This window comes from Mobula hypostoma, chromosome 27 (genome assembly GCF_963921235.1).
Source record: "Mobula hypostoma chromosome 27, sMobHyp1.1, whole genome shotgun sequence".
Lineage (NCBI taxonomy): Eukaryota > Metazoa > Chordata > Chondrichthyes > Myliobatiformes > Myliobatidae > Mobula > Mobula hypostoma.
In genome coordinates, this window is record NC_086123.1 from 38,582,987 (window position 1) to 38,603,395 (window position 20,409).

At 47.9% G+C, this 20,409-nt stretch overlaps 1 protein-coding gene across 1 annotated transcript in view; it reads left to right on the forward strand.

Annotated features, from left to right (window-relative positions):
- LOC134338400 (seizure 6-like protein) overlaps positions 1-20,409 on the forward strand; it is a 445,108-nt gene that overhangs the window by 410,054 nt on the left and 14,645 nt on the right. The window contains exon 13 of the mRNA XM_063034201.1: positions 6,525-6,719. Coding sequence (XP_062890271.1) covers positions 6,525-6,719 — 195 coding nt within the window. The remainder of the gene's footprint in view (positions 1-6,524; positions 6,720-20,409) is intronic.

A 20,409-nucleotide genomic window follows, 5' to 3' on the forward strand; every position in this document is an offset into this window, starting at 1 on the left:
AGGTGTGCCATCGTGATCCAAAATCTCCACAAAGCACAACATTTCTTTAAAAGGAAAATATTTTCTTTGGCAGCCACTCCTCAGCACATCAGATATCAAAAGTACCAGAAGCCCTAATGCAAGTAAAAGAGGATGATAGTTCGACACAGGCCGAACATCTCCCAATCCTTACCAAAACCCCTTCTCACCACCGTCAGCCTTTTCCTCTCCATCTTCACTGAAACTCATTTACCCAATCATGAAACAAAATGAAAGACCAGTGAAAATGAAAGGTCGCTGCCCTGACGCCTGTACACAGCAGATTGGGCCCTCGATCAGACAGAGCAGCAGGGAGGTAGCCTCCACAGCAGGTGGCATCGTGCTGTCAGTGCTGTTGCTCAGATTTCACACCCATAGCTGTGATGGGCGTGTTCAGATGTAGAGCAGATTGTGGCAAGTGAAGGAGCCGAGGATTCTGTTCTGCCCTGTCATTCCTGACAGCTGATGTTGTGAAGCCTTTGGATTCGAGGGGCCATGGGATGACTTGCTTCACCTCAAACTCGGACAGCAGACCGTGAGGTTGCTGGATCAGAGATCTAAATATATTCCTTTTTAAATGAGTTAAGGTCTTTGAATTTGAAAGGGTGTAACTTTTCACAGTGATTGATGGATCATCCACAATGACCAGTAAAGTGAGAAGCAAATCAATAGAACAGATAACCATGTAACAATTACAGCACGGAAACAGGCCATCTCGGCCCTTCTAGTCTGTGTCGAACTCTTACTCTCACCTAGTCCCACCGACCTGCAATCAGCCCATAACCCTCCATTTCTTTCCTGGCCATATAGCTGTCCAATTTAACTTTAAATAACAACATCGAACCTGCCTCAACCACTTCTGCTGGAAGCTCGTTCCACACAGCTACCACTCTCTGAGTAAAGAAGTTCCCCCTCATGTTACCCCTAAACTTTTGCCCTTTAACTCTCAACTCATGTCGCCTTGTTTGAATCTCCCCCATTCTCAATGGAAAAACCTATCCACGTCAACTCTATCAATCCCCCTCATAATTTTAAACACCTCTATCAAGTCCCCCCTCGACCTTCTACGCTCCAAAGAATAAAGACCTAACTTGTTCAACCTTTCTCTGTAACTTAGGAGATGAAACCCAGGCAACATTTTAGTAAACCTCCTTTGTACTCTCGCAATTTTATTGACATCTTCCCTGTAATTCAGTGACCAGGACTGTACACAATATTCCAAATTTGGCCTTACCAATGCCTTATACAATTTCAACATTACATCCCAACTCCTGTACTCAATGCTCTGATTAATAAAGGCCAGCATACCAAAAGCTTTTCCAGGAAGAGGTAAAGTCTACGTTTCGGGCCGAGACTCTTCATCAGGACTAACTGAAGGAAGAGCTAGTAAGAGATTTGAAAGTGGGAGGGGGAGGGGAGATCCAAAATGATAGCAGAAGACAGGAGGGGGAGGGATGGAGCAAAGAGCTGGAAAGTTGCAGGCAAAGTTAATGAAGTCAACTTTCCGGGTCCAACTTTCACCCTGCCCTCAAGTTTACCTGGTCCATTTTGGACACCTCCCTCCCCTTTCTAGATCTTTCTGTCTCTATCTCTGGAGACAGCTTATCTACTGATGTCTACTATAAGCCTACTGACTCTCACAGCTATCTAGATTATTCCTCTTCTCACCCTGTCTCTTGCAAAGATGCCATCCCCTTCTTGCAATTCCTTCGTCTCCGCCGCATCTGCTCTCAGGATGAGGCTTTTCATTCCAGGACGAGGGAGATGTCCTCCTTTTTTAAAGAAAGGGGCTTCCCTTCCTCCACCATCAACTCTGCTCTCAAACGCATCTCCCCCATTTCACGCACATCTGCTCTCACTCCATCCTCCCGCCACTCCACTAGGAATAGGGTTCCCCTGGTCCTCACCTACCACCCCACCAACCTCCGGGTCCAACATATTATTCTCTGTAACTTCTGCCACCTCCAACGGGATCCCACCACTAAGCACATCTTTCCCTCCCCCCACTTTCTGCTTTCCACAGGGATCGCTCCCTACGCGACTCCCTTGTCCATCCATCCCTCCCCACTGATCTCCCTCCTGGCACTTATCCTTGTAAGCGGAACAAGTGCTACACATGCCCTTACACTTCCTCCCTTACCACCATTCAGGGCCCCAGACAGTCCTTCCAGGTGAGGCGACACTTCACCTGTGAGTCGGCTGGGGTGATATACTGCATCCGGCGCTCCCGATGTGGCGTTCTGTATATTGGCGAGACTCGACACAGACTGGGAGATCGTTTTGCTGAACACCTACGCTCTGTCCGCCAGAGAAAGCAGGATCTCCCAGTGGCCACACATTTTAATTCCACATCCCATTCCCATTCTGATATGTCTATCCACGGCCTCCTCTACTGTAAAGATGAAGCCACACTCAGGCTGGAGGAACAACACCTTATTCCGTCTGGGTACGCTCCAATCTGATGGCATGAACATTGACTTCTTAAACTTCCGCTAATGCCCCACCACCCCCTCGTACCCCATCCATTATTTATTTATATACTCACATTCTTTCTCTCTCTCTCTCCTTTTTCTCCCTCTGTCCTTCTGACTATACCCCTTGCCCATCCTCTGGGTTCCCCCCCCCCTTTTCCTTCTCCCTGGGCCTCCTGTCCCATGATCCTCTCATATCCCTTTTGCCAATCAACTGTCCAGCTCTTGGCTCCATCCTTCCCCCTCCTGTCTTCTCCTATCATTTTGGATCTCCCCCTCCCCCTCCCACTTCCAAATCTCTTACTAGCTCTTCCTTCAGTTAGTCCTGATGAAGAGTCTCGGCCCAAAACATTGACTGTACCTCTTCCTAGAGATGCTGCCTGGCCTGCTGCGTTCACCAGCAACTTTGATGTGTGTTGCTTGAATTTCCAGCATCTGCAGATTCCTCGTGTTTGCAATACCAAAAGCTTTCTTCACCACCCTATCCCCATGAGATTCCACCTTCAGGGAACTATGCACCATTATTCCTAGATCCCTCTGTTCTACAGCATTCTTCAATGCCCTACCATTTACCATGTATGTCCTATTTTGATTAGTCCTACCAAAATGTAGCACCTCATATTTTTCTGCATTAAACTCCAACTGCCATCTTTCAGCCCACTCTTCTAACTGGCCTAAATCTCTCTGCAAGTTTTGAAAAACTGCTTCATTATCCACAACGCCACCTGTCTTAGTATCATCTGCATACTTACTAATCCAATTTACCACCCCATCATCTAGATCATTAATATATATGACAAACAACCTTGGACCCAGTACAGATCCCTGAGGCACACCGCTACACACCGTCCTCCAATCTGACACACAGAGTTATCCACTACTACTCTCTGGCATCTCCCATCCAGCCACTGCTGAATCCATTTTACTACTTAGATATTAATGCCTAACGATTGAACCTTCCTAACTAACCTTCTGTGTGGAACCTTGTCAAAGGCATTACTGAAGTCCATATAGACAACAGCCACCACTTTACCCTCGTCAACTTTCTTAGAAACATCATCAAAAAATTCAATAAGATTTGTCAAACATGACCTTCCTCGCACAAATCCATGTTGACTGTTCCTAATCAGACCCTGTCTATCCAGATAATTATATATATCATCTCTAAGAATACTTTCCAAATATAACAGTGCCAACCTCTTAACATATTCCAAGATCAATCTAACCCTTCCCTCTCAAAGAGCCCTTCATTTTTTTTTCATCCATGTGCCTATCTGAGACTATCTTAACTTTCTCTAATGTATCTGCCTCTACCATCCCCCCTATAGTTTCCCCCAATCATCTTATATTAATTATTTCTGCCCTGGGAAAATGTCCCTGGCTGTCCTGGTACACCTCTATCAAGTCAGTTCTCATCCTCCTTCATTCCAAAGAGAAAAGCCCGAGCTCACTCAACCTATCCCATAAGGCATGCTCTCCAATCCAGGTGCATCCTGGAAGATCTCCTCTGCATTCTCTCAAAAGCTTCCATGTTCTTCCTACAAAGACATGACCAGAATTGAACACAATATTCCAAGTGTGGTCTAACCAGGATTTTATAGAGCTGCAACATGACCTTACGGCTCTTGAACTCAATCCCCTGATGTACAAAAGCCAACACACCACACATCTACTTAACCACCGTATCAACTTGCATGGAAATTTTGAGGGGGATATGGACATGGTCCTCAAAATTCCTCTGTTCATTTGTACATATAAAGTTCCATAATGTCACAAAAGAACAAGGTCCTTGGATGCAAGGAGGCAACATCTTCAGGAATCATCCTGGTACAGCATGGCACAGGGACCCAGCTGCAGTGACCCAGTTCAATCCCGACCCTGGGTGTTGCCTGCATGGTCTGTGCACACTTTCCTCGTGACTGCCGGCTGAGAACCCTCCCACATCCCAAAGACGTAGGATAAATGGCCAAGGTGACTTAGCCTTTTCTTGTGGGTGGCTGTTGAAAATATTTGGGCATTAGGTGAGCAAGTTGGGAAATTGGTTAATAACTCTGTTCTGAGAACCAGCAGGGATTCAATGGGCTGAATGGCTTCCATCCACGTTGTAATGAAATAAGTTGCACACCATTCTGACCTCTAAATATATCATAGTTCCTTCATTGTTCGGAGCTCCCTCACTAACATCTCTGTGGGGGCATCTTCCCCAGAGGGAATGCTACAATTCAAAAAGGGAGCTTCCTGAGAACGATTAAGGAGAGGGAATATCTGATGGTTTTGCCAGTGGCACACAAACACCAAACGACAAATGAAAAATCTTCAGACTTGCATTCTGGTAGGTAGCACCGTAGTGTAGCACGATTCTGGTAGGTAGCACCGTAGTGTAGCACGATTCTGGTAGGTAGCACAGTAGTGTAGCACGATTCTGGTAGGTAGCACAGTAGTGTAGCACGATTCTGGTAGGTAGCACAGTAGTGTAGCACGCTTCTGGTAGGTAGCACCGTAGTGTAGCACGATTCTGGTAGGTAGCACAGTAGTGTAGCACGCTTCTGGTAGGTAGCACAGTAGTGTAGCACGATTCTGGTAGGTAGCACAGTAGTGTAGCACGCTTCTGGTAGGTAGCACAGTAGTGTAGCACGATTCTGGTAGGTAGCACAGTAGTGTAGCACGCTTCTGGTAGGTAGCACCGTAGTGTAGCACGATTCTGGTAGGTAGCACAGTAGTGTAGCACGATTCTGGTAGGTAGCACCATAGTGTAGCACGATTCTGGTAGGTAGCACAGTAGTGTAGCACGATTCTGGTAGGTAGCACCGTAGTGTAGCACGATTCTGGTAGGTAGCACAGTAGTGTAGCACGATTCTGGTAGGTAGCACAGTAGTGTAGCACGATTCTGGTAGGTAGCACTGTAGTGTAGCACGATTCTGGTAGGTAGCACAGTAGTGTAGCACGATTCTGGTAGGTAGCACAGTAGTGTAGCACGATTCTGGTAGGTAGCACCATAGTGTAGCACGCTTCTGGTAGGTAGCACCGTAGTGTAGCACGATTCTGGTAGGTAGCACAGTAGTGTAGCACGATTCTGCTAGGTAGCACCATAGTGTAGCACGATTCTGGTAGGTAGCACCATAGTGTAGCACGATTCTGGTAGGTAGCACAGTAGTGTAGCACGATTGCAGCACCCAGAGCTCGGCGACTGGGATTGAATTCCTGTCACGCTCTCCCTGTAACTGCACAGGTTTCCTCTGGATGTTCCGGTTTCTTCCCCCGTTCCAAAGACATGGGCTAGGGTTCGTAAAGTGAATGCTTTGCCCTTAACTCACTTCTGGCCCGTTCTGTAGTCAGAAGCATGGTGACACTTGTGGGCTGCCCCCAGCACATCTTGAACTGTGGTGGTCTTTGAAGCAAACAACAGATTTCACTGTATGCTTCGATGTTCACTGTGCGCTATCCCAATGCGTACGTGACAAATAAAGCTAATCTTTATCTTTTCCAGCAAGAGTGAGCCCACTAACTTAACTTAAGGAATTTTAGAAAGGGTGCAAAGGAGATTTCCCTGGATTAGAGAGCAGGTCTTATGAGGATAGGCTGAGTGAACTCGGGCTTTTCTCTTTGGAGCAAAGGAGGATGAGATGAGACTTGATTGAGCTATACGTAATGAGAAGAGACCCCCCACAGACTGAGTGGCCAGCAGAAATGGCTAATAAAAGGGGTATGATTTTAAAGAGATAGGAGTAAAGTGTGGAGGGGATGCCAGAAGTATGTTTTTTACATGGATGATGGTGGGTGCATGGAACACACCGCCAGGGGTTGTGGTCGAGGTAGATACTGTAGATTAGGGACATTTAAAAGACTCTTAGATAGGCACAGGATGATCTTAGGGCAGGTGAAAAGGTCAGAACAACATCATGGACTGCGCTACACTGGTCTCTGATCTAGAACATCAGATCATTTTGAGCTTCAGAGTGTTGACCTAAGAACTGCTGTCTAAATGCAGGTTATTATTCTCCCTCCCCATAATGTCTGATTTCTGATTTCTTTCAGCTGAGGAGTCAGTAGCGTGTGAAAACCCAGGACTACCAGAAAATGGCTACCAGATTCTATATAAGCGTCTGTATCTGCCAGGCGAGACGTTGACCTTCATGTGTTATGAAGGCTTTGAGCTGGTTGGAGAGGTTACTATCAGATGCATCATTGCCCACCCATCCCACTGGAGTGGGCCACTGCCTTCATGTAAAGGTAAGGGCCAAGTTTTGCACCACCCTCAGAGCAGTGCCAGCTGCCTGTGGATGCCCGTCGGCCAGGCTTTGCACCATGAGAAGTGGGATCAGCAGATCTGCCCACAGCTCCGAGAGTCTGCCCAGAAACCTGGCAGCGTACAAACTGGTGCTTCGATGTATGTGGGTGGAAAGGAGGTGAGTATTCATTCTGAGCACGAGTTTATTTATTTCCCGTAGAGATACAGCACAGTGAGAGGCTCTTCACGCCCAGACGAGCCCACTTGTGCCCTGCTGACCAGTTAACCCATGTGGGAGGAGACCAGACCAGTTGGCGGAAACCCCTGCAGTCACAGGGAGAAGATACAAGTTCCTTACAGACAGCAGCAGTAGTGAACACAGGTCATAGTGTTACACCAACTGCGACATGACTTTGGTCTGAAGCTGGCATGCTGTTCATGGTGACAACTCCATGTTAATTCATGCAGAAGCCAACGTGAACTGTACTCCTTCTAAATCAACCCACCAGGCAATACACCCCAGCAGCCAACTCTGAAGAGCCTGTTGCTTAGGGAAGTGGATGAGAGCCTTTAAACCTTCCAAACAGTTGGCTCTATCCAGGTACCCCGCTGTTGGGGGGAGGGGTTGACCCAAAAGCGAAAGTCACAGTAGTCGGGTTTCTGGCACCAAGTCTGGCTCTGCGACTCAGAAGGGAAGGGGTGAAGAGGCAGGCTGTGGTGAGAGGCGATTTGTTAGTTAGGGGAGTGAACAGGAGGTTCTGTGGGCAAGAATGAGATTACTGGGTGGTATGTTGCCTCTTGGGTGCCAGGGACAGGGATATATTGGATTGAGTCCTCGGCATTCTTAAGTGGAAGGGTGAACAGCCAGAAGTCATGGTCCATGTAGGTACCAATGACATGAGTAGGATGAGTGACGAGATTCTGCATAGAGAGTTCAGGGAGTTAGGTGCTAAGTTAAAGGGCAAGATCTCCAAGGTTGTGATCTCAGGATTGCTACCCATGCCACGTGCTAGTGAGGCCAGAACTAGGAAGATTATGCAGTTTAATACGTGGCTAAGGAGTTGTTGTAGGAGGGAGGGCATAAGATTTTTGGATCATTGGGCTCTCTTCCAGAGAAGGTGGGGCCTGTACGGAAGAGACGTTTTTCACTTGAACTGGAGGGGGGCTAATATCTCAGCAGCAAGGTTTCCTAGTGCTGCACAGGTGTGAGGTGGGGGGGGGTGGTTTAAACTAGAGATGCAGGGGGGTGGGAACTAGAGTGCCAGAACAGATAGTGGAGAGGTTGTGGAAGCAGATGTTGGTAAGACCTCAGACAAATTTAGGGATCAAAAGGTGCGACTACTGTCCCGAGCTGCGTACACTTCAATGCAAGAAGTATCATAGGAAAGGTGGATAATAGTGCCTGATGATGATGTGCCTGGTTTACAAACAGAGGAGGGATTGTTGATAGGGCAAAACTGCAGTCAACAGGATGCTGCAATATATAAAACGGACAAAATCGAAAAGGGTGAAGACAGGACTGAAGGTGTTATATTTGAATGCATGCAGTATAAGGAATAAGGTAGATGAACTTGCAGCACAGTTTCAGATTGACAAGTATGATGTTGTAGGCATCACTGAATCATGGCTGAGAGAAGAGTATAGCTGGGAACTTAATGTTGTCACGGTCCCGACCATTAATTCCCCATATTCTCCTAATTCCCTTTGATTGCAACACACCTGATTTTCATTTAAACCTGCAGCATAAATATCCTGGCTTTGCATCAACTCATTGCCAGATCGTTGTTTTAGCCAGTGTGGTTATTCACGTTCCGGCCGCTTAGAATTGTGTATTCTAAGTTTTATTTCCGTACCGAGGTTTATCTGTGTAACTCTGTCTCTCTGTGTCAAGATAAGTATCGCCTGACGTTTGCCTTTCATTTGCCGTTCAACTCCAGCAACGCTTCCTGTCAAGTTCCAGTCACGCCCTCATCTGCATTCTAACTCTGTCTGTGTGCCAGTATATTGCGTTTGGGTTCAGCTGTCCCATGCAACAGAACGATCTGGCCATCATGGACCCAGCGGACACAAACACCCTTCAACAAGCCCTCACCAGCCAGGGTTCCCTACTGGGACAGCACGACCAACTCCTCCGGAAGGTCATGGAGAACCTCCGTTCCCTGTCTGCTCACGTCACGCAGATCGGTAACCAGGTGGTCCGTGTCTCCAGTCATATCACTCAACCCACTCCTGGAACCCAGCCTAGCCAGCCCAGACAGTCAGTAGCAGCAACCCCCCACGTGTCACCAACACCCCCGCCCAGAGAACCTCATGTCCCTGTACCTGAGCACTCCGCGGGAGAATTGGGGAAATGCTGGGGCTTCCTCCTTCAGTGCTCCCTGATGTTTGCACAGCAGTCGTCAACTTATTCAATAGATACGTCAAAGATTGCTTGTATTGTGGGGTTGCTGCAGGGAAGTTCATTAGCGTGGGCCACAGCAGTCTGAGACAACCAACTGGATATCTGCTCTTCTTTCACCACTTTTATCGCGGAAGTGAGAAAGATCTTTGACCACCCCGTCATGGTAAAGACGCCGCTAAGCGTCTACTCATTCTCCGCCAGGGCTCCCGCAGTGTTGCCGAATATTCCGTGGAGTTGCGGACGTTAGCAGCCGACTCGGGGTGGAACGATGAGTCACTCCAGGGGGTTTTTGGAATGGACTCAGCAACCTGGTGAAGGACGAGTTGACAGCGAGAGACGACACTGACACTGACAGCCTGGCCTCCCTGATCTCCTTAGCCACCAGGTTGGACAATCGCTTCCGAGAACGCCATAGAGAAAGAACTGGTCGTCCACCACCTTTGGCCACTTCTTGACATGCATTACCACCTCCCTCCACAACAAGCCTCTCTCCTCTTTCTGCACCCCAAGTAGCTCCCAGCCCTGCCCCAGGAGAGAAACCCATGCCCCTGGGATGGAACCGCCTTTCTCCCGCTGAAAGACTCCGGAGATTGAGAGCGGGGGAGTGTCTATATTGTAGCCAGTCCGGCAACTTCCTTGTCACCTGCCCCCTTCGGCCAAAAAGGGAGGGCTCACCAGTAGCTGGGGGGACCCCGGTGAGCCAGACAACATTCCCTTCCGTGCCCCAACCCCGGATGCAGCTTCAAGCCACTCTGTGTTACAACCAATAGTCCCTGCCTCTGTTGGCACTAGTGGACTCCAGCGCAGAGGGAAACTCTTTGGATGAAAACTTAGCCCTTCAAGCCAGAATTCTTCGTGAGCCATTGTGTACCCCCCGGACGCCCAGGCACTCCTGGCCCGAGTCACACACTGGACAGAACCCCTGCTTCTCCTTCTCTCTGGAAACCATCGGGAAAGGGTACGATTCAATTTAATTTCCTCTCCTCAAGCTCCTATAGTTCTTGGCCACCCCTGGTTAAGCCGTCATAACCCCCATATCGACTGGCCCACCGGGAAGATAGTCAGCTGGAGTTCGTTCTGCCATTCCTCTTGTCTGCAATCAGCCCTTCCCCCAGTGGAAGTCACCGCGACCTCGTCCGCCTCTGAGCCTCCTGACTTGTCCAAGGTTTCCATAGAGTATCACGATCTGGGAGAAGTGTTCATCAAACAACGGGCCCTTTCTCTGCCTCCACATCGCCCGTACGATTGCACAATTGACCTTCTTCCCGGAGCCTCACTACCCACCAGTCAACTGTACAACCTGTCCCAACCAGAAAATGAAACTATGGAGACGTACGTGAATGACTCCCTCGCGGCTGGCATTATCCGACCCTCATCTTCCCCTTTAGGCGCAGGTTTCTTCTTTGTGGGGAAGAAAGACGGCTCACTGCGCCCCTGCGTTGACTACCGTGGCTTGAACAACATCACCATAAAGAATAAGTATCCCCTGCCCCTTATCAACTCTGTCTTCGAACCCCTTCACGGAGTCACAATTTTCTCTAAATTGGACCTGCGGAATGCCTATCACCTGGTCAGGATAAGAACATAGAATAGTACAGCACAGTACAGGCCCTTCGGCCCACAATGTTGTGCTGACCCTCAAACCCTGCCTCCCATATAAGCCCCCACCTTAGATTCCTCCATATACCTGTCTAGTAGTCTCTTAAACTTCACTAGTGTATCTGCCTCCACCACTGACTCAGGCAGTGCATTCCACGCACCAACCACTCTCTGAGTAAAAAACCTTCCTCTAATATCCCCCTTGAACTTCCCACCCCTTACCTTAAAGCCATGTCCTCCTGTATTGAGCAGTGGTGCCCTGGGGAAGAGGCGCTGGCTATCCACTCTATCTATTCCTCTTATTATCTTGTACACCTCTATCATGTCTCCTCTCATCCTCCTTCTCTCCAAAGAGTAAAGCCCTAGCTCCCTTAATCTCTGATCATAATGCATACTTTCTAAACCAGGCAGCATCCTGATAAATCTCCTCTGTACCCTTTCCAATGCTTCCACATCCTTCCTATAGTGAGGTGACCAGAACTGGACACAATACTCCAAGTGTGGCCTAACCAGAGTTTTATAGAGCTGCATCATTACATCGCGACTCTTAAACTCTATCCTTCAGCTTATGAAAGCTAACACCCCATAAGCTTTCTTAACTATCCTATCCACCTGTGAGGCAACTTTCAGGGATCTGTGGACATGTACCCCGAGATCCCTCTGCTCCTCCACACTACCAAGTATCCTACCATTTATTTTGTACTCTGCCTTGGAGTTTGTCCTTCCAAAGTGTACCACCTCACACTTCTCCGGGTTGAACTCCATCTGCCACTTCTCAGCCCACTTCTGCATCCTATCAATGTCTCTCCGCAATCTTTGACAATCCTCTACACTATCTACAACACCACCAACCTTTGTGTCGTCTGCAAACTTGCCAACCCATCCTTCTACCCCCACATCCAGGTCGTTAATAAAAATCACGAAAAGTAGAGGTCCCAGAACATATCCTTGTGGGACACCAAGGGAGGGAGATGAATGGAAAACAGCTTTCAACACCCCCCCTCAGTCTTTTCGAATATCTGGTCATGCCATTCAGTTTCACCAATGCCCCCACCGTCTTCCAAGCCCTGGTAAATGACGTCCTTAGGGACTTTATTAACCATTTCGTTTTCGTTTATTTGAACAACATCCTAATCTTCTCCCGTAATCTTCAGGAGCACACCCACCATGTCCGTCAGGTTCTTCAGAGGCTTTTGGAGAACAAGCTATTTGTTAAGGCAGAGAAGTGAGAGTTCCATGCTCGTTCTGTCAGTTTCCTGGGGCACATCATTGAGAGCGGACAAGTGAGGGCAGATCCCAAAAAGATCCGGGCGGTGGTGGAGTGGCCAAAACCCACGACGCTCAAACAACTCCAGCGATTTCTGGGATTTGCAAACTTCTACCGTCGCTTCATCAGGGATTACAGCCGGGTCGCAGCGCCCCTTACTCAACTCGCCTCTCCTGCGATGTCCTTCCACTGGACCCCCGAAACGAACTCAGCCTTCTCGGAGCCGAAGAGGCGTTTCACCTCCGCTCCCATCCTGGTCCAACCTGACCCATCTCACCAATTTATTGTGGAAGTCCACACCTCCGACTCTGGGGTGGGAGCGGTCCTCTCTCAATGCTCTGTCCCAGACCAACAGCTCTATGCCTGCGCCTTCTTCTCTCGCCGTCTATCCCCTGCCGAACGGAACTATGACGTTGGGAACCAGGAATTGCTGGCTGTCAAACTCGCTGTGGAGGAGTGGAGGCACTGGCTGGAGAGAGCAGAACACCCATTTATCGTCTGGACAGACCGTAAGAACCCAGCATACATCCAGACAGCTAAATGCCTTAACTCCGGCCAAGTCCGTTGGGCATTATTTTTTGGCTGCTGCAATTTCATCCTCACCTACCGTCCTGGTTCCAAGAATGGGAAGCCAGATGCTCTCTCTCGTCAATACGTCTCCGAGGAGGACCCTTCCAATCCTGATACTATCCTTCCACCATCCTGTGTTGTGGCTGCCCTCACCTGGGAGATCTAATCCATAGTCAAAGAGGCCCAACGGACTCAACCTGACCCAGGCGATGGACCCCACTCCCAATCACATCTTCATACCTGACTCTGTCCAGTCTCAGCTTCTCCAGTGGGGGTATACTTCCCGGTTCACCCGCCATCCTGGAATCGATCGAACTCTGTCCCTCCTGAAGCGACACTTCTAGTGGCCCACCATGGATTCTGATACTCGCTTCTTCGACTCAGCCACCTGCTGGGCTGCTTCGTCCCCTACCTGTCCCTGGCCGTCCTTGGTCCCACATTGCTCTGGATTTCGTCCCTTTACAAGGGAACACTGCTGGACTCACCATAGTGGACCGTTTCTCCAAAGCTGTTTCTTCATAGCCCTTCCCAAACTCCCTACAGCCCGTGAAAAAAACTAAGGAGCTGGTGGTAGACCTGAGGAGAGCGAAGGTACCAGTGACCCCTGTTTCCATCCAGGGGGTCAGTGTGGACATGGTGGAGGATTACAAATACCTGGGGATACGAATTGACAATAAACTGGACTGGTCAAAGAACACTGAGGCTGTCTACAAGAAGGGTCAGAGCCGTCTCTATTTCCTGAGGAGACTGAGGTCCTTTAACATCTGTCGGATGATGCTGGGGATGTTCTACGAGTCCGTGGTGGCCAGTGCTATCATGTTTGCTGTTGTGTGCTGGGGCAGCAGGCTGAGGGTAGCAGACACCAACAGAATCAACAAACTCATTCGTAAGGCCAGTGATGTTGTGGGGATGGAACTGGACTCTCTCACAGTGGTGTCTGAAAAGAGGATGCTGTCTAAGTTGCATGCCATCTTGGACAATGTCTCCCATCCACTACATAATGTACTGGTTGGGCACAGGAGTACATTCAGCCAGAGACTCTTTCCACCGAGATGCAGCACAGAGCGTCATAGGAAGTCATTCCTGCCTGTGGCCATCAAACTTCACAATTCCTCCCTTGGAGGGTCAAACACCCTGAGCCAATAGGCTGGTCCTGGACTTATTTCCTGGCATAATTTACATATTACTATTTAATTATTTATGGTTTTATTACTATTTAATTATTTATGGTGCAACTGTAACGAAAACCAATTTCCCCCGGGATCAATAAAGTATGACTATGACTATGATTATGACTAGGATACAGCCGACCTCCTTGCCCAACACGTCTTCCGCCTTCATGGAATTCCCTCTGACATTGTTTCTGATCGGGGCCTCCAATTCATCTCCCAAGTCTGGAGATCCTTCTGTCAAGCCCTTGGAGCTTCAGTAAGTCTGTCTTCAGGTTTCCATCCACAGACTAACGGTCAAACGGAGCGAGCAAATCAGGATTTGGAAGCAGCGCTGCGCTGCATTTCCGCCAGCAACCCGTCACCCTGGAGCACCCATCTCACTTGGCTTGAGTACACCCACAACTCCCTGGTCAGCGCTGCCAGCGGTATGTCTCCTTTCGAATGCTCCCTTGGCTATCAACCCCCTCTGTTTCCTGTCCACGAAGACGACATTGCTGTGCCTTCAGTACAGCCCCATCTCCGCCAGTGCCACAAGGTCTGGAAGGATGCACGTGCGGCCCTGCTCTACTCTGCTGACCGCAACCGGAGTATCGCCCATCGCCACCGGATTCCAGCACCCAACTGTCAGCCTGGGCAGAAGGTCTGGCTCTCTTCAGGGGACATCCCCCTCAAAAATGAATCCAAGGAACTTTTCCCTCGCTACATCGGACCATTTGAAATGGAGAGCATTATCAACCCCTCGGTGGTCAAACTCAAACTGCCCAGATCTATGCACATTCATCCCAAGTTCCTCATCTCCCAACTGAAACCCGTGTCTGTCAGCCCTTTGTGCCCTCCTGCTGAACCTCCTCCACCCGCCCGGGTCATCGACGATTACCCAGTTTACACCGTCCGGCCAATACTGGATGTGTGCCATCGAGGCAGGGGTCTCCAGTACCTGGTCGATTGGGAGGGATACAGGCCTGAGAAGCGCACCCGGATTCCCTGCTCCTTCATCTTAGACCCTTCCCTCATCCGTGATTTCCATCGAGACAATCCGGGCAAGCCTGGTGGTTCGCCTGGAGGCTCCCGTTGAGGAAGCAGGGTACCATCATGGTCCAGACCGTTAATTCCCCATATTCTCCCTAATTCCCTTTGATTGTGACACACCTGATTTTCATTTAAACCTGCAGCATAAATATCCCGGCTTTGCATCCACTCATCGCCAGATCATCGTTTTAGCCAGTGTGGTTATTCACATTCCAGCCGCTTAGAATTGTGTATTCTAAGTTTTACTTCCGTACTGAGGTTTACCTGTGTAACTCTGTCTCTCTGTGTCAAGATAAGTATCGCCTGCCATTTGCCTTTCATTTGCTGTTCAACTCCAGCAATGTTTCCGGTCACGCTCCAGCCACGCTCATGCTCTCGTCTGCATTCTAACTCTATCTCTGTGCCAATGTCCTGCGTTTGGGTTCACCCATTCCGTGCAACAAATGTCCAAGTTTTTCCTTACTCATTGTAACGAAAGGACAGGCAAGCAGGCAGAGGGGGTGGCATTGCTCTGTTGGTAAAAAATGATATCAAATCATTAGAAAGAGGTGATAGGGTTGGAAGGTGTTGCATCATTGTGGATAAAGCTGAGGAATTGCAGGGTAACAGTGGTATGGCTGAGGTCTACAAATTACAATGGGAGATAGAAAATGCATGCCAAAAGGACAATGTTACAATGGTCATGGGGGATTTTCAATATGCAGGTAGATTGGGAAAATCAGGTTCGTGATGGATTCCAGGAGAAGGGAATTTCCAGAGTAGCTACAAGATGGGTTTTTAGAGCAACTCGTGGTTGAGCCCACTACAGGATCAGCTATTCTGGATTGGGTGTTTTGCAATGATCCAAAATTGATTAGAGAGCTTAAGATAAAACAACGCTCAGGGGAAAGTGATCATAATATGATAGAATTCACACTGAAATTAGAGAAGGAGAAACTAAAATCAGATGTATCAGTATTATAGTGGAATAAAGGGAATTACAGAGGCATGAGAGAGGAGCTGGCTGTAATTGATTGGAAAAGGACACCAGCAAGGATAGCAGCAGGGCAGCAATAGCTGGAATTTCTGAAAGGAATTCAGAAGGCACTGGATATATACATCCCAAAGAGGAAGATATATCCTAAAGGCAAGATGACACAGCTGTGGCTAACAAGAGAAGTCAAAGCCAACATAAAAGCCAAAGAGAGTGCATATAATAGAACAAAAAATAGTGGGAAGTTGGAAGATTGAGAAGCTTTTAAATATGAACAGAAGGTAACTAAAAAGTCATTAAGAACGTAAAGATGGAATACAAAGGTAAGCTAGCCCATAATGTTAAAGAGGATACCAAAAGTTTATTCAGATGCATAAAATGTAAAAGAGATGAGCGTTGATATTAGACCGCTGGAAAACGGTGCTGGAGAGGTAATAATGGGGTAACAAGGAAATAGCAGATGAACTGAATAAGTATTTTGCATCAGCCTTCACTGTGGAAGACACTAGTAGTATGGTGGAAGCTCCAGATGTCAGGAGTCGGGAAGTGCGTGGAGTTGCCATTACTAGGGAGAAGGTTCTTGGGAAACGGAAAGATCTGAAAGTACATAAGTCACCTGGACCAGATAGACCAAACCCCTGTCATGGTCTGGATCAGGGTCCTTTTAAATTTACTTTGTTTATGTTACGATCCGGACTGTTGACTCCCTGTTTCCCTTTGGTTCCCTGTTTTCCCGTGTCCCTCAGCTTTGGTGATTGGAGGCAATTTACTCTCAACTGAACCGGTAGTTTATAGGCTCCAGCTTTCAGCCGTTCGGTGCAGGAGCGTCTGAAAAGTCACCAAAGGTACGGCGTGCTAATGTCATCTGGCCAGAGCAAGCCTAGTCTCCGCCCGAAGCGAGTGCCGGTAATTTGCCTTTCCTCACCGGAGCAACCCTGTCCAGTTACCTCGCCAAAGCGAGCCTGCAAAGTTTCCTCAATGAGGTGGGTCCGTCAGTTAACCTGCCGGAGGGAATCAAGAACTGCTGTAAACTGCTCCCGGGCCAAGTTGAGAGCTCGCCACTACCCGAAGGCTCCAAGTCAAGTCCTGCCCCTGGAGGCATTCAAGTATCAAGTCAAGTCCCGGCCCTGGCGACTTCCAAGTTCCGAGTCAGGTCCTGGCCCTGGTGGTCTGTTATTCCCGTCCTACCCTGCTGTCTGAATCATTTCTCTGCCCCTCTCGCCTCTAGCCCTCGCCTGCAGCCCTCGCCTGCACCTCGGTCTAGTTCTATCGCCGGAACTAGATAGGTACTGTCTGGTGTTCTTTCGTGTTAGTCTTGTCTTGTCCTCGCCTCCGTGGGGTAAGTCAGGCCGTCTTGCCGTTGTCCTGCAGGGGGTCATGAGTCCCAGCCCTATGTCCTGTACCCAAGGAGGGGTCCCGGCTCTTTGTTCTGTGTGTGAGTCCCGGCCCTATGTCCTGTACCCAAGGAGGGGTCCCGGTTCTCTGTTCTGTGTATGTGTCCATGGTTCCATGTACCTGCTCTCCCGAGACCGAGGCTCTGTTTTCCATGTTCCTCCTCTCCCTATCCCATGTCATGTCCATGCCTGGTTCTGGGGTCCGAGCCCGGGGCAAGACCCAGATACTGGGTCCTTGCCCAGTCTGTGGCTCGGAGTCCATACCGTGTCCTCTTCATATCGCTGCAAGCCCAGACCCCTAGTCCCAGCCTAGTCGTAGTCCTGAGTCCTTGTCCGGTTGACTACTCCTGCTTCTGCCCAGCTCTCCTGCGTATCGAACAATAAACTAAATCTAATAAACCTCAGAAGATGCGTCTTGCATTTGGGTCCACCCTTGCTCCCAATGCCCCACCATGGTGACAACCCCAAGGTTCTGAAAGAGATGGCTGAAAAGATTGGGGATGCATCAATAACGATCTTTCAAGGATAACTAGATTCTAGACAGTTCTGAAAGACTGGAAAATTGCAAATATCTCTCCACTCTTCAAGAAGAGAGAGAGGCAGAAGAAAGGAAACTATGGGCCAGATAGTCTGATCTCAGTGGCTGGGAAGATATTGGAGTCAATTATTAAGGATGAGGTCTCAGGGCACATGATAAAATAAGCCCCAGTCAGCATGGTTTCCTCAAGGGAAAATCTTGCCTGACAAGTCTGTTGAAATTCTTTGAAGAAATGAAAAGCAGGATAGACAAAGGAGAATCGGTTGATGTTGTGCACTTTGATTTTCATCAACCCCACATGAGGCTGCTTAACAAGTTTTGAGCCCATAGTATTACAGGGAAGACTCTAGCATTGATAAAGTGTGGCTGATTGGCAGGAGACAAAGAGTGGGAATAAAGGGAGACTTTTCTGGTTGGATGCTGGTGACTAGTGGTGTTCCACAAGGGGTCTGTACTGAGACCAATTCTTTTTATATCATATGCCAATGATTTGGATGATTCTTGCAAAGTTTGCAGATGATATGAAGATAGGTGTGGGGGCATTTACTTTTAAGGAAGTAGAGAGTCTACAGAAGGACTTAGACAGATTGTCCTGAATGGCCAAAGAAATGGCAGATGGAATACAGTGTCGGAAAGTGTATGGTCATGCACGTTGGTAGAAGAAATGAAATGGTTGAATATTTTCTAAATGGAGAGAAAATTCAAAAACCTGAGGCACAAAGGGACTTGGGGTCCTTGTGCAGGATTCCATAAAGATTTATTTGCAGGTTGAGTCTGTGATGAGGAAGGCAAATGTGATGTTAGCCTTCATTTCAAGATAACTAGAATATGAAAACAACGACGTAATGTTGAGACTTTCCAAAGCACTAGTGAGGCCTCATTTGGAGTATTGTAAGCAGTTTTGGGCTCCTTATCTTGGCACTGGAGATGGTTCAAAGGAGGTTCATGAAAATGATTCCAGGATTGAATGGCTTGTCATATGAAGAGCGTTTGATGGCTCTGGGCCTGTATTCACTAGAATTCAGAAGAATGAGGGGTGACCTCATTGAAACCTATTGAACGGTGAAAGGCCTTGATAGATGAGAGGAGGAATTTCTTTAGTCAGAGAGTGGTGAATCTGTGGGATTCTTTGCCACAGGTGGCTGTGGAGGAGAAATCTTTATCAAGGCAGAGGCTGATAAATTCTTGATTGGTCAGGGCATGAAGGGATACAGAGAGAAAGCAGGAGATTGGGGCTGAGAGAAAAATTAGATCAGCCATGATGAAATGGTAAAGCAGACTTGATGGGCCAAATAGCCTAATTCTGCTCCTATATCTTATGGTCTAAAAGGACGTCTTCTCAAAGGCGTCTTTAAACATTATAAGAAGTAATTACACTGGAAATACCTGAGATTGCAATTCACTTCTTTGGTGCAGATAATGTCCGTAACATTACACTGCAGAAAATCAAACCATACAGGTATGTGAGCAGACCACCCGGTGCACTATGTATTGCAGGTGTAATTCACTGCCAGAGGTACAATCTTACAGTCAAGACATTAGACTTGGCTTCTTTCTCTTCTCTCAGATGTAAAACTTTATCCAAGAAAAGCCTGGAAGTTCTTTCTGATATCCTGACCAATTTTTATCCCTCAAGTAGCGTAGCATTAATGGAATTGAGAGGGAAAATAAATCAGCTGTGATCAGCTGGAGAGCCTCCTCAGTGAGCTGAATAACCTAATTCTGCTCCTATGTCTTATGTTCGTCTTTAGAGAGGAATATTTCCTTAACAATTGTCAAGTTAGTGAAGTTGTAGGACCTCTTGCTGGCAAAGATGATTCTTCTCCAGGTGATTGAAGTGATCCATGCTCCCCAGAGATTTTGGAGTGGTGGGAGGTGTGGCTGTGTGAGATCCCAGGAATGGGATGCCTGCACCAGTCTGGGACTCTGGGATATGGGCGTGTGCAGAGCCCAGAGAACTATACGAATGTCACATTCAGATTAGCTTCTTATCTTATCCACCAGAGACGCAAAGAAATTCCTTACTGGCATGAAGCCCACAGAGTAACGGGGTGCAGATAACATGCCGATTAACAAATTCAGTGTTTTTTGATAATCACAATTGTTTTGATAGTCAGCGATAATCACACAACAAAGGAACTGAGCAAAGTGAAACAGTACAAAATAGAGAGCAACCAAGAGAAGTCGAATTAAAAGTTTGAGAACGTGACAGTGCTACAAGGAAAAGGAGGTTAAAGAGGTGACAGGCTCACAAGTCTGATAGCAGTGGGGATGAAGCTGTTCTTAAACTAGAACATAGAACTTTACAGCACAGTACAGGCCCTTCAGCCCACACAGTTGTGCCAAACTTTTACCTACTCTAAGATCAATCTCACTCTTCCCTACTACATAGCCCTCCATTTTGCTATCATCATATGCCTAAGAATTTTTAAATGCGCCTAATGTATCTGCTTCTACCACCTCCCTTGCTAGTATCTTCCACACACCCACATTTCTGTGAAAAAAACTACCTTTGATGGTTCCCCCCTAATACTTTCCTCCATTCATCTTAAAATTATGCCCTCTTGTATAAACCATGTCTGTCCTGGGGAAAGGTCTCTGACTGTCCACTCTATCTAAGCCTTGTACCATCTTGTGCACCTCCATCAAGTCTCCTTTCATCCTTCTTCATTCCATTTCTTGAGACTGATCATCCAGGATTTCAAGTCCCACAACTTTTATATTGTAAAGCTTGAACTTGCCTTCTTCT